This window comes from Hemiscyllium ocellatum, chromosome 13 (assembly GCF_020745735.1).
Source record: "Hemiscyllium ocellatum isolate sHemOce1 chromosome 13, sHemOce1.pat.X.cur, whole genome shotgun sequence".
Taxonomy (NCBI): Eukaryota; Metazoa; Chordata; class Chondrichthyes; order Orectolobiformes; family Hemiscylliidae; genus Hemiscyllium; species Hemiscyllium ocellatum.
In genome coordinates, this window is record NC_083413.1 from 24,617,973 (window position 1) to 24,632,064 (window position 14,092).

General features: G+C 39.4%; 1 protein-coding gene across 1 annotated transcript in view; it reads right to left on the reverse strand.

The window, feature by feature from the left end:
* LOC132821711 (deleted in malignant brain tumors 1 protein-like) overlaps positions 1–12,701 on the reverse strand; it is a 68,940-nt gene extending 56,239 nt beyond the window's left edge. The window contains exons 1-6 of the mRNA XM_060834418.1: positions 12,479–12,701; positions 10,831–11,145; positions 7,937–8,270; positions 4,984–5,282; positions 1,494–1,808; positions 187–501 (exon numbers count right to left, since the gene is read on the reverse strand). Coding sequence (XP_060690401.1) covers positions 187–501; positions 1,494–1,808; positions 4,984–5,282; positions 7,937–8,270; positions 10,831–11,145; positions 12,479–12,701 — 1,801 coding nt within the window. The remainder of the gene's footprint in view (positions 1–186; positions 502–1,493; positions 1,809–4,983; positions 5,283–7,936; positions 8,271–10,830; positions 11,146–12,478) is intronic.
* Positions 12,702–14,092: the final 1,391 nt, after the last annotated feature.

The following is a 14,092-nucleotide window of genomic DNA, read 5'->3' on the forward strand; positions in this document are numbered from 1 at the left end:
ACAAATGAGGATGAGAATTTAAAAATCAATTTGCTGCTGAACCAGGTGTCCATGTAGGTCAGAGAGCAAAAGGATGATGTGAACATGACAACAGAAATTTGAATGAACTTAAATTTACAAGTGATAAAAACATCTGAATTTTCACAAAGTATTTCAATAGAAATAGGGCCCATTTGCCATTCTTGCCTGAACAGATGATTCCAACATCCTCCTGGTGATTACAATTATGTTTGCCCCATGGTGAAGATGGACATTGCCACAGGAATGTATCATGCAAACGACAATTCACATCATCGAGCCAGATCTGTCCAGAACCACTTCCAAATGTAGCAGGAGGCTCCACAGATTGGGCAGAGCCACAGGTGAGCTGTTTACAAACAACTTCCGCTTCCTCCATTCCGAAGGAATCTGCACAAACAGTCCCCCAGGTTCCATTATAGAAAACTTCTAATCTGCCCTGACAGAGAGTTGGACCATCCTGCAGTCTAACAGCCCTGTGCTCTGTGGAACAAAAATAAGAATTTTAATCTGAGATCCCTGAATACTAGCTTGCCGGAGAAGGAAATGGAAGACGCAAAAAAAAACCTTCCTCAACATGCGCCCTCCCCACCCACCCACCCCCGACCCCTGACCTTAAGAAACTACAGAGGCCTGGCCATACCTGAAAATGAGTTCATTGGTCAACATTGGTCCAAGTCTGTGATGCTGCAATAAGGGAAGTCAGGATACAAGAGGCATATTGAACTCTGACAGATAACGCAGGGCCTGCACATATTCTAACTTGAAAACCGATTGCTTGATATGACTCTTAGGATGAATTACTGAAGTCAGGGGTAGGGCTTGCACCTCCTGACCAACCAGGATATTATATGCCATTCAGTCAGGACAGATTAGAAAGTTAGGCACTTCGGCTACAATGGAAGACTGTTAAGAAAATATGTAATTGACTTCAGAAAATATTTATTAAACTTTAAAAAACTTTATCTTGCTTAACTGTAGTAAAACTGTACTTTGTTTAAGGCTTTTCAGACATGTAAAAACCTTAATTAAATATCTATTTAGGAGTTAGAAGATGGGATGTGCACCAAGGTTAGCAATAGATAAGTTATTGGCCGGAATGGAGTGTGTAACTGTATTTTATGTATAAAATTCATTACTATTTGCAACTTGGTGCAGAGCCTTTGAGCAGCTCCCCTCATATACATGAATAAACCATTTACATCTTGGACTGGGGCTGTTAAGTGTCAACTCTGTTATTTAACATTGTTCACGTGGCCATTTAAAATAAGATCTATGTCAAAACATTTAATTTAGAAGACACCCAATTGTCTGTTGCATTCTCACTTTACATTGTGTTTTCATGTGAGCAGTACTGACAGCACTGAACAAAAAAAATGTACAATTTGATTACAATGACTAAATATCAACAACTCATGTTTGTTAGATTCCTGTATTATTGCTGTGCAAATATAGTATTTGAAAGTACATCTCACCAAAGCAGATAACTCCAGCATCTTCTTTATGATTGCAGTCACTTTCACTCGTTGGCCCAGCCAGACATTCCCATAAAACAGAATTATTCATGCTGCAGTTCACATTATCCATCCAAATAGGCCCCACTCCTGGACCAAACCAACCGGAAATCGTTGCATTTAAAGCCTGTCCGCACTTCAGCTGGTTACAGACAACTTGGGCATCTGCTAAATCCCAGGAGTCATCACACACAGTTCCCCAGGTTCCATTGGAATACAGCTCCACCCTTCCAGCACAGCGACTTCCACCGTCCACCAATCTTATCAGAATATGATCTGCAGGACAGGAATAATTAGACAGTTTGTGGTGGAGGAAACAATTCCTGCTTTCCTTATAGTGGATTTATTTGAAAATGATGGTCTGTTTCACATTAATTTCCTTACAACAACCAGTTAGTTATATTTAGTTATATAGTTATATATAAAACTATATATAATATTGTTTTATATATATAGTTATTATTTTAAAAAAATATAATTATATATAACAACCAGTTATATAATCAGGAGTCAAGATTAGAGTGGTGCTGGAAAGACACAGCAGGTCAGACAGCATCAGAGGAGAAGAAAAATGGCCCTTCATCCTGATGAAGGACTGTTGCCCGAAGTGTCGATTTTCCTGCTCCTCGGATGCTGCCTGACCTGCTGTGTTTTTCCAGCACCACTCTAATCTTGACTCCATCTGAACCTGCCTACTTAAAAGGATATTTGCAAGTTTTAAAATCCAGTCTCCTCACATGGATATCATGGACACTTCTTGTCCTTCTCAGCCATGTTTCTAAAGGTTGCATGACAACTTACTGGCTGGCCAGGTTGTGCTGAAGGCATAGAGATTGAACTCGTTGACAGTTGAGGGATGTACTGGTCAGGCTGGACAGCACTAAATTTCCCTCCCTAAATTACATTTGTGAAATAGTTGAATACACCTATAGTAAAAATATTACTTTCACTGAGCACTTATAAAACATAAACTTGTCAAGTTTTAATTACAGACTGCTAATGTTTCAGTTGGGTGTTTTGTTTCCTTCCACTGTTCAACTGCTCAACACAGAAACATCTGTAGCCCAATCAATTGGAATTCTTTGCTATGTACTTTCATAGGGATTTACATGCAGTTGGATCAGTCATCGAGTCATACAGCTTGAAAACAAGTCCATTTTCCAATTCTTTCATGCCAACCAAATTTTCCAAACTAAAAGAATCCCATTTGAACCCATTCAAGTTTCACAACATCCTTCTGATAGGATGGAGACCAGAATTACATTCAATATTCCAAATGTGGGCTAACCAATGCCCTGTACAACCACAACATGACCTCCCAACTCCTATTCTTAGTGCTCTGACCAATAAAGGAAAGCATATCAACTGCCTTCTTCACTATCCTGTCTACCTGTGACTCCACTTTCAAGGAACTATAAACCTGCACTCCAAGATTTCTCTGTTCAGCAACACTCCCCAGGACCTTACCATTAAGTGTGCAAGTCCTGACCTGTTTTGCCTTTCCAAAATACAGCACCTTACATTTATCTAAATTAAACTCCATCTGCAACTCCGTGGCCCATTGGCCCATGTGATCAAGATCCCATTGTACACGGAGATAACCTTCTTCGATGTCCATTAAACCACCAATTTTGGAGGCATCTGCAAACTTACCAACTACACCTCCTGTGTTCACAGCCACATCATTTATATAAAGGCAAAAAGCAGTGTATTCAGCACCAATCCTTTGGCACACCACTGTTCACAGGCCTCCAGTCTGAAAAACAATCCTCCACATGACCTTCTGTCTTCTACCTTTGAGCTAATTCTGTTTCCAAATGGCCAGTTCTCCCAGTATTCCACGTAATCTAACCTTGCTAAACAGTCTATCATGAGGAACCTTGTCAAATGCCTTACTGAAGTACATATAGAACACGTACACCACTCTGCCCTCATCAATCATTTTTGTTACTTCTTCAAAAAACTCCTTACACCTATTTGCCAAAATCCCGATCAACTTGCCCATTACTGATGCAGGATGATGAGTCTATACTTCCCTGACTTCACCTACCACCTTTTGTAACACCACGGAAACCAACTTGCAGTCCTCCAACACCTCATCTGTGACAAGCAAATGATATAAAAATGTCAACAAGGTGCTCAGAAATCACTTCCTTATCTTCAAATGGAGTTCTAAGATACACCTAATCAGGACCTGGGGATTTATCCATCTTTATGTGTTTTAACACATCCAGCACCTCTTCCTCTGTAATATGGACATTCTTCAAGATGTCACCATCTGTTTCACCTCTTTCGATATCTTCCATGTCCCACTCCATGGTAAACTGATGCAAAATGCTTGTTTAATATCTCCCCGATCTCCTGCAGTTCCCAACATAGGCTGCCTTGCTGATCTTTGAGTGGTCTTGTTCTTGCCGTAATTACCCTTTTGTCCTTCATGTACTTATAAGATCCCTTTGGATTTTCCTTTAGTCTATTTGACAAATCTACCTCATGTCCCCGTTTTGCCCTCCTGGTTTTCCTTTTAAGTATACTCCTACTGCATTTATACTCTTCTCAGGATTCACTGGAGCTCTGCTATCTGTACCTTACATATGCCTCCTTCATTTTTTTGACCAAAACCTCAACTTCTCTAATCATCTAGCATTCCCTGCACCTACCAGCCTTGCCTTTCACCCTAACAGGAACATACTGTCTCTGGACTCTCATTATCTCAGTTTTGAAGTCATTCCATTTTCCAGCAGTTTCCCACAAATAACTTTTGAAAGTTCTTGCCTAATACAGTCAAAGTTGGCCTTCCTCCAATTTAAAACTTTAATCTTTTGATCTGTTCTATCCACTTCCATCAGTATTTTAAATACAATAGAATTATTGCACAGGCCCCAAAATGCTTCCCCAGTGACACCTCAGTCACTTATGCTGCCTTATTTCCCAAGAGGAGGTTAAGTTTTGTGCCTTCTCTGGCAGGTACATCCATATCATGAATCAGAAAATTTTCTTGTACACACTTCAAAAATTCTAAACCCATAACACTATGGTAGTCCCAGTGTATGTTTGAAAAGTTAAAATCCTCGACCATAACCTCTTTATTCTTCTTACAAATAACTGAGATTCCCCCATCCTATCATTTCTTTGCACGCTTCATAACCATTGCAAAGTGTTTACAGGATAGAAACGGCCTGTTGAGGCCAACATTTCTATACTTCTCATCTCTTCTCAGCCATCTTCATCAAAGACAATCACCCTATTCACGTAGTCATATCTCACTCTTCATCCAGCTGACGGCCCTTGCATGAATCAGTGCTATCATTTCAACAGACCACGACTTCAAAGCTGTAGACACAGACTGAAACCATACTTTCTCCTGAATACATTATCGACTCTGGGGGACTTTATCCCATAGCTGGCAGGAGGACAATGATTAGATCTGAGGAAATAAAGAAGGTCATACCAGAGCACATCACTCCCACGTCATCTCCAATTGATGACTGCTCCGTTTTTGTAAAACTGCAATTCCAAAGGGAGGGTTCACTTCCGTTGCATCTGGCATTACTGATCCAGGTCGGTCCGCTGCCTTTCCCAAACTTCAAGTGGTTGTAAATGCTTATTGCAGAGCCACATTTGAGTTGTCTGCACACCACTTCTGCTTCATTGAAATTCCACTGAGCGTCAGTCACTCTCCCCCAGACACCGTCATAATAAACCTCCACACGGCCTTCGCAAATGCTCTGTCCGTTCGCCAATCGTAATTGCCAATCTTCACCTGTAAGAATGCAAATTTATAATCAACGTTCATGCAATGTTTCAAAAAGACATTAACTGAACACTAGTTATGACCATTAATTATTGCACGATTTATCTATTCCCCAGTTAATGAATAGAAAGCAGGAATAGAAAGTAGCCGGTAATTGAAATGTAGAGATCGTGAGGAAGATTAATGTTTCAAAAGGCGCGGGGGTCAGAGCTGCTGTGCTCAGATGGACAGTGCTCTCTCCATTTGCCAGTCGTAACTGCCAATCTTCACATGTCAGACTGCAATTTTATAATCGTTCATGCAATGTTTAACCGACATCATCTGAACATAAAATATGACCATTAATCTTATTGTGCGATGTATCTATTCCCGAGTTAATAATCAGAGAATTGAAAACAAATAGAGAATGTAGCCCCTGTCTGCAAGGTAAAGATATTCTGGAAGATGAATGTTTCAAAAGATACACTCTGAGCTGCTGTGCTCTGAAGGACAATGTCTTTACAGGCAAGTAAATTGAAATCAGGGAGATCTATTGTCAGTTGAAATTTCAGGCGGTAATTCATGTGACTACTTTCCTTTTTTTTTAATCTTTCATGGGATGTGCGCATTTAAAGTTGTCATGACAGCTGGAAACCATTGTACTATCTTAGTTTGGGGTTGAAGGAGATTCACGCTTCCACGTGTTGATGAATTAATGCTTCTTCGCTTATTCCTCCCTGAATGGCTGTATTAATAATTTAATGTCTCTTTGTCTTAGACTCTTTCGCGAGCTGGTAAAAGAATATTTACTTACACCATCTGTTGCTTTCAGAATATTAAAAGTCACAATCAAACCACTCTTTCACTACAAGAGCATAAACGTATTGTTAATGAATACCTTGTTCACAATTTAGCCCTGTGAACACTGCTTGTATTCAATTAATCTACAGCAGACATATTGTCATTATGTCATATCCCATATGCTATATATTGTTCCCAGAATGCTTTGAACTGAGTTTCATCAACCTAATCTGGACTGGGTCATAGTTCATTGAATCATACAGCACAGAAACAGACCCTCAGGTCGTAATTGTCCTCGCAGACCAGCTATCCGAAACGTTTCTGGTCCTATTTGCCAGTATTTGGCCCATATCAGACTAAACACTTTCTATTCATGTACCCTTGCAGATACCTTATAAACATTGTAATTGAACCTGCCTCCACCAGCTCCTCTGCCAGCTCATTACATACATGCATGAAAATGTTGCCCTTCAGGTCCCAATTAAATCTTTCCCCTCTCACAGTAAACATATGTCCACTAGGTTTGAACTTCCCTATTCTGAGAAAGCAACCTGGTCTATTTATCCTATCTATGTCCCTCATGATTTTATGAACCCCAACAAGGTCACCCCTCAGCCTCCAACCCTCCAAGGAAAATATCCACAGCCTATTCAACCGCTCTTTATAGCTCAAACCCTCCACTCTCAGCAGCATCCTTGTAAATCTTTTCTGAACACTTTCAAATTTCACAACATTGTTCCTTTAGCAGGGAGACCAGAATTGGATGCAGTATTCTAAAAGTGACCTCACCAATTCATGTATAGATGCAACATGGCATCCTAACTCCTACACTCAAATGCACAGACCTGTGAATATAAGCGTGCCAAATTTGTTCTTTAACATCTTGTCTACCTGCGACTTCACTTTCAAACATCGATGTACCTGCACCCCTCCGGTCTCTGTTCAGCAACACTCTCCAGGGCTCTACCATAAACTGTCTAAGTTCTGCCCTGGTTTGCCTGACCAAAATGCTCAAAATCACAACCTGGTGTTGTGTGATTTTTAACTTTGTCCACCCCAGTCCAACACTGGCACATCCACAGCACAGTTACCAAAATGCAACATCTAAATTAAAATCCATGTGCCATTCCTCGGTTCATTAACCCATCTGTTCAAGATCCATTGTACTCTGAGATAACCTTCATCACTGTCCACTACACAGCCTATTTTATCCACTTCACATCTATATATGGTCACATGAGCAGGAAGTGTGCTCATCAATTTGTAACTTTCAGGAGCAGACACTTCGATCCAATGTGCACACATCTAGCTGAGATTAAGCACATTGTATTGAAAATTAATAGTGAAGTTTTTTTGTGCAGTAGTAATGCCCTCACCTCTGAGCCGGGACAGTCTTTTTGGGAGAAGACATTTCAAAATTTGAGGGGTTGTTGTGGAGCAGTGGGAATTTCTCACCTTTGAGCTGAGAGACCCAAGTTCAAGTCTCACTTGCTGAAGAGGTGTGCGGTAATATCTCTAAGCAGGTTGGTTGCAAAATACATGAAAATTAGTAACATCACATATCTGGAACTCAGCTTCCTACAAAATTCAGGGTGTGGACTCATCAATATCATATCAGGTGCACAAAACTGCAGATTTATAGCTGTTTCACTATACCTTCTGCAACACCCTTCAGAGGAAGTGTTCAAAAGTTTCATGTTACTTTCTTGTGAAAATGAACAAAAATTGAAGAAAGATATATTGGTCACTAGAAGCTGCTGACTCTGCTGTCCTCCACGTCATGCCCATATTTAACTTAAACAGGAAAACCAATTGCACATGCCAATGTGCAAATATATGATCATACAATTATGAGAATAGTTGATACAAAGCAATGAAGGATTCCTTACCTGAGCAGATGACACCTGCATCATTTCTGTGTGTGCACTGATGTTTCCCCCAGGATACAATGGGGCAGTCTGTTAAACGCATTTCGTTGCCATTACATTCAATGATATCCATCCATATCAATCCATCTCCCTCTCCAAATAGTGCACCATCAGGAGTTGATATCGCAGTCCCACAGCCAAGCTGATTGCAGACAACATTTGCGTTCTGTAAATCCCAGTAGGTGTTGCAAACTGTGCCCCAGGTATCACCCATCAGTATTTCCACTCTTCCTGAACAGGTATTATCACCACCAACTAACCGTGGTCCCTTTTGACCTTTTTTCAAAAACAATAATTATTTTTCAAGCTGATTAATATTCGCTTAGAAAATATTCACCTCAATTAATTATCAAAATGTGCACAAAAGTAATAATTCTAATGAGGAAAATGAAGAATTGAGACAGAAACTCTGAAATGATCACAGAAGCAGGTTCTCATCCATTAGATCGCTAGATCACTAAAGCACAATAGTGGAAGAATCAGAGTGGAAAAATCTCAAGAACACTTGTTGGGACAAAAAAAGTACAGTTTGTATTTTGAAAGGAGCTGAGAATGTGCTGAGTGAAGTTTTATCTCTTTCTGAAAATCTAATGCTGTCTGCATTGATCATTTAACTGATGTTTAATTTAGGTTTCTGTAAACAGCCTTCCAGTACAGAGCTGCTGTGATCAGTTGATTAATTTTCTAGTTTAATCTAGTTTCTGTATCTGTAGAGGAACTGATTGTGTTTTTTTTTTATCTGGGCTCATGAAAATATAAGGGTTTAAGTGTTTAGAGAGCAGTTAAGATTACATGAGAATCTGTGAATTTAGTGAGTGTGAAAATTTCATGGAGGGCGAGGAAAGCTTTCTCTTCCTTACCTTTCTCACTCTTCAGGATTTAGTTCATATTGAAGTAAAGTGTGAGATGCTGATTGGTGAGTGGCTAGTACCTTAATCTTCTTATCAGTCACTTGTCAAGTTATGGTAATGCAAGGCGGAGCTACTTGGTTCAGTGGAATCCACCTACTATACCATATGGGAAGTAAAGGAAATATCACTGGCTTAGAAAAGCACAACTGTCCCTGTCTACTTGAGCACTACTATTAACTCAAGCAGCAGTTGTAGTACTGGAGTGAAAACACAGAACAGAGAACGGCATGAATACCATGTTCAAGGAGATAGTAACACCGCAGGAGTGAATGGGTAACCACTCGGAGCTCCAGGAGAATCAAGGAAGCAATGCAAGAGAATCACTCTAAGACAATATCATTTGCAAATAGTTTGCCATAAGATCATAAGATACAGGATCAGAATTAGGCAATTGGGCCTATTGAGTTTGATCTGCTATTCAATCAAAGCTGGCACCTTTCTCAACCCCTGCCTTCCCCCATAACCCTTGATCCCTTAACACATTAAAGCCACATAATGACTTGGCATCAATAGCCTTCTGCAGCAAAAAGTCCAACAGATTCACCTCCCTCATATTGGGTAACTGGAAGTAAAACAAGTAGTAAGCAAGATTAGAAGACAAAATGAAAGCAAGCACCAAACAGGATCAGAAAGTGAAGTTACATGAATCTATTCTTTACAAACATGGTCATGACACACCTAAAAATAATTCGATAAGTCAGTAGAGTCAAGATTGACTTATGGATGGGAAATCATGTTTGAAAAACCTGGGGGACTTATTGGAAGAAGTTATTTGTCACATCTTTCAGATAGTAACCACTCAATAAATGTTATGGGTCTAAAAGCAAGGTGAACTGCTGGATGTGGTATATTTGAATTTCCAACAGTTTTTTTTCAACTAGATCCCAGACAGGAGATTAAGACATAAAATTAGGACACCGCAGATTGGGTGTAATGTATTTCTTTGGATTGAGAATTGATTATAAAACTAACAACAGGGATAAGGAAAGACAGATAATTGACTGGATGGCAGCATGTTACTAATAGAAAATCATGAAAATAAATTTTGGGGTCACAGTTGTTTACAATCCATGCAAATTTCTTGGTTCCAAGTTAAATATTCTGAACTTGCCAGAAGATTGAAAAAGAATCATGTGGTCTAAACGGTGAGAGATTGCAGCGCGCTGAGCTGCAGCGGGATGTTGGTATACTTGTGCATGAGTTGTAAACTGTTGGTGCGGAGTTGCACCAAATACTTAGGAACGAATATGATCACTTATTGGGAAGGAAATTGAATACAAATATAAGAAGACTGTGCTTAAGTAATGCACCCTTGAGACTCCAAGTGGACTTACATGCACAGTATTGGTTAGCTTATTTACGGAAGGATGTAAATGTGTTTGAGGTAATATATAGATGGTTTACTGGATTAATATTTAGAATGGGGGTGTTACCAGGAAAAGTTGGACAGTTTCGGCTTGTACTTCCTGGAGATTAGAAGAGTAAGAGGCTATTTGATTGAAACATATAAGATATTGAGGGTCTTGTTGGGTGAGATATGGAGACGATGTTCCCTATTATGAGAACATTTGTTCATTTAAGGCAGAGATGCGTTGACTATTTTTTCGTCTCAACTGTGAGTTGAAAAATGAGTCTTTGACTACTTTTAGAGCAGAAGTGGATAGGTTGTTATCAATCAAGAGGGTGAAATGATATCAGCAGTAGGCAGAGACAGTTTTACAGTTATAATCAGATCAGCCATGGAATGGCAGAGTAGGTTTGTGGGGCTCAACGACTTACTTCGGAACCTACTTTTGATTTTATGTTCATATGTTTCTCATATATAATGTGAGAGGTGAAGAGAAAAGGTGAATTGAGTCTACTAGATTAAATGAACAGTTTTAAACTCATTGTTATTGTTATGAATGAAGGAATGAAACACTTACCAGAACAAATTATACTGACATCGTGGCTATGTGTGCAGTTCTTTTGATTGCTTGATGTAATGGGGCAATCCCAGATAACTGTCTCATTACCCTGACATTCATAGACATCCTGCCACATAGGACCACTGCCCTCTCCAAATTTAGCCCCGCTGAGTACTGATATCACTTCCCCACATTTCAATGATGTGCAAACCACACGGGCATCCAGCGAATCCCAACGTGAGTCGCACACAGTCCCCCATGTCATTCCTTTCTGTATCTCCAACCTTCCAGAACATTCATCCACTCCACCAACCAATCTTGGCTGCTTGTGACCTGTTATTTTAAAAAGATGGAACAATGTTTTTATCAGGTAAGTTCCTTCAACCTACAGCACATATTAAGACAGTTTTAACGAGACTTAGTTTGGTATTTGTTGTTCATTGTACAAAATGAAGATCAACTTCATTTCATTATTGTTGATACTGTAGAGTTAAAACGTTTTGATACAAGCAAGATTATTTTATTTCCAAACCTATTGGATTCCAACTTTGATTACAGCATTGGCCAGCATTCTCATATCTGATAACACTTTATTTTGTTTATTATCTATAACCTCCACCTCAGCAACTGAAATTTGATTTAACATGAAAGGCATCATATCACTTTTAAATCTACCCTTTCCAAGTAACCTAAGGCTGGACTCACCATGTCTGTGCGGCCAAGTGCCAATCTAAACTAATCCCATCTGCCTGCATATGGTTTATGTCCCTCTATTCCCTGCCTGTTCATTTACCTGTCCAAATGCCTCTTAAATGTTGCCATTATATCTGCTTCTACCATCTCCCCTCACAGCTTGTTCCAGGCACAAACCACCCTCTGCATAATTAGCTTGTCTTGCACATATTCTTTAAATTGTACCCCTCTCATTTTAAACCTATGCCCCCTAGTATTTGACATTCTCACCTTGAGAAAAAGATTCCAACTATCCGTGCTTCAAATAATTTTATAAATGTCTATCAGGTCATCCCTCAGCCTTGGGTACTTTAACACAAACAATGTAAGTTTATCTAACCTCTCTTCAAGCTAAACACTTCAATCCAGGCAATATTCTAGTAAACCTCATTGCCACCATCTCCAAATCCTCCATGACTTTCCCATAGACTGGTGACCAGAACTGCGCACAATACTCCAGGTAATTTCTAGATGTGATTTCTAGATGGAGAAAAAATTTACTTTTGCTGCACAACTATCATCTGCTCTTGGCATGTTGCTGGAGAAATGTTCCTGCTGGAACCTGAGCACTTCTTTGTGGCTTATGAACTAAGTAAGCCATTAGTCCATCTGTATTGCCTTTCATGGCACTGGCAATGTCCAACTTGTTTAATTTTTTTTAATCAGTGAAAGGCCATCCTTCTTATTTATGCTTCTGATGAAAGGACACAAGTTAAATTTCCACAAATTTAAAGGTGAAACGCACACCTTTAAAGTCTATAAAATGGTCGAGAGATTTTTATTTAATTTTAGAATCTAAAACCTTAAAACTCAGTATAATATTTTTCAGTATTATTAAAAAACACATCTTCAAAAGAATTATGTGATTTGATGAAATAACAAGAAATAAATCACCATGCCCCATGTTTTCAAATATTTCAGAAAGGAGAGTTACCTGAACACACCACACCAGCTGCTTCCACTTCTCTGGAACAGTTATTGTGAGCCAGCTGCTTCAATTCACACTTCCAGGGGTCTTCCTCGCTGCCTTTGCAGCCAATTTCAAAGTTCAGCATAGGCCAATTGCCAACCACAAACTGAGAATTCCCTGATGCAGATAGAGCATCACCACATCCCAGGTATTTACATAAAACATGAGCATCATTCAGATCCCACATGCGACCGCAGATAATGTTCCAAACACCGAAACTACGGGCTTGAACTGTCCCAGCACATGGGCTACCTCCACCCTGGAGAATTGCACTTTGCTGCACTGTTATGGAAGAAGACAGTTTCAGAATAAGTATGGTCATTAAGGTATCTGAATTAAATTGAATTGAATTTAATTTCACACGTACTGAGGCACAGTGAAAAGCTTTGTCTTGCGAGCAATACAGGCAGATCACAGAATTAATAGCATAGATAAGTAAATAATAGGTAAACAGCAGCAAAAACAAAAACACAGGTACAGGCAAATGTATTTGGCATCTGTGTTTGTTACCTAAAGTTCTCCATTGCAAAATTCATTCTTTGTTTCTGCTTTCACAAAGGTGGAAGCAGATAATTTCCCAGAAATGTTCAAGGATGGAGTATTTAATGAGAGGGAGAACTGGAGCAAATCTGTATTAGTAGAGTAATGGTGTAGGAGAGATTGATGTATTGAAGGTTGATAAATCCAGAGGTTCTGAGCATTTACATACCAGGGCACTAAAGGAAATATCCCAACAAATAATGGATGCTTTGGTGGTCATCTTCCAAGATTCTTTAGACTCTGAAACAGTTCTTACTGATTGGAGGGTTGCTAATTCAAAAGGTGGGGCAGAGAGAAAACAGGGAATTACAGACTAATGAGTCTAAGATTCATAATGGGGAAGATGCTAGTGTCCATTGTCAGGGATATTATAGCAGAGCACTTAGAAATCAGCACTTAGAAATTACAAAAGGGAAAACATTCTAAGCAAATCTACTGCAATTCCTTGAGGTTGTAACTAATAGCATTGATCAGAGAAAGCTAATTGATGTGGTATTTTCGGACTTTTGACAAAGTCCCACATAAGTGATTAATGTGTAAAATTAAAACACATGGGATTGGGGGTAGTGTAGGAACGGGGATAAAAAATTGGTTAGCAGACACAAAACAAGGAGTCGGAACAAATTGGTCTTTTTTTGAATGACAGGCAGTGACTAGTGAGAGAAGGAAATGTTCAACAAGACCCAGCTGTCTTTCGGCACCAGTTGCTGAAAATAAAAGCATGGATGCAGCAGACAGTAAAGAAGGCAAACAGTATGTTGACCTTCAAAGCAAGAGGATTTGAGTGCAGGAACAAGGATGTTTTGCTGCAATTCTACATTGCATTAAAAAGGATGCACCTGGAATAATGTGTGCAGCTTTGGACACCTTAACTAAGGAAAAATGTTTTGGCTTTTATGGGAGTGTAGCAAAGTTTTACCAAGTTGATTCCTGGAATGGCAGGACTGACATATGAGGAGAGTTTAAGTGAGTTAGGATAGTATTCACTGGAGTTTAGAAGAATGAGAGGGAATCTCATAGAAACTGTACAATTCTAAC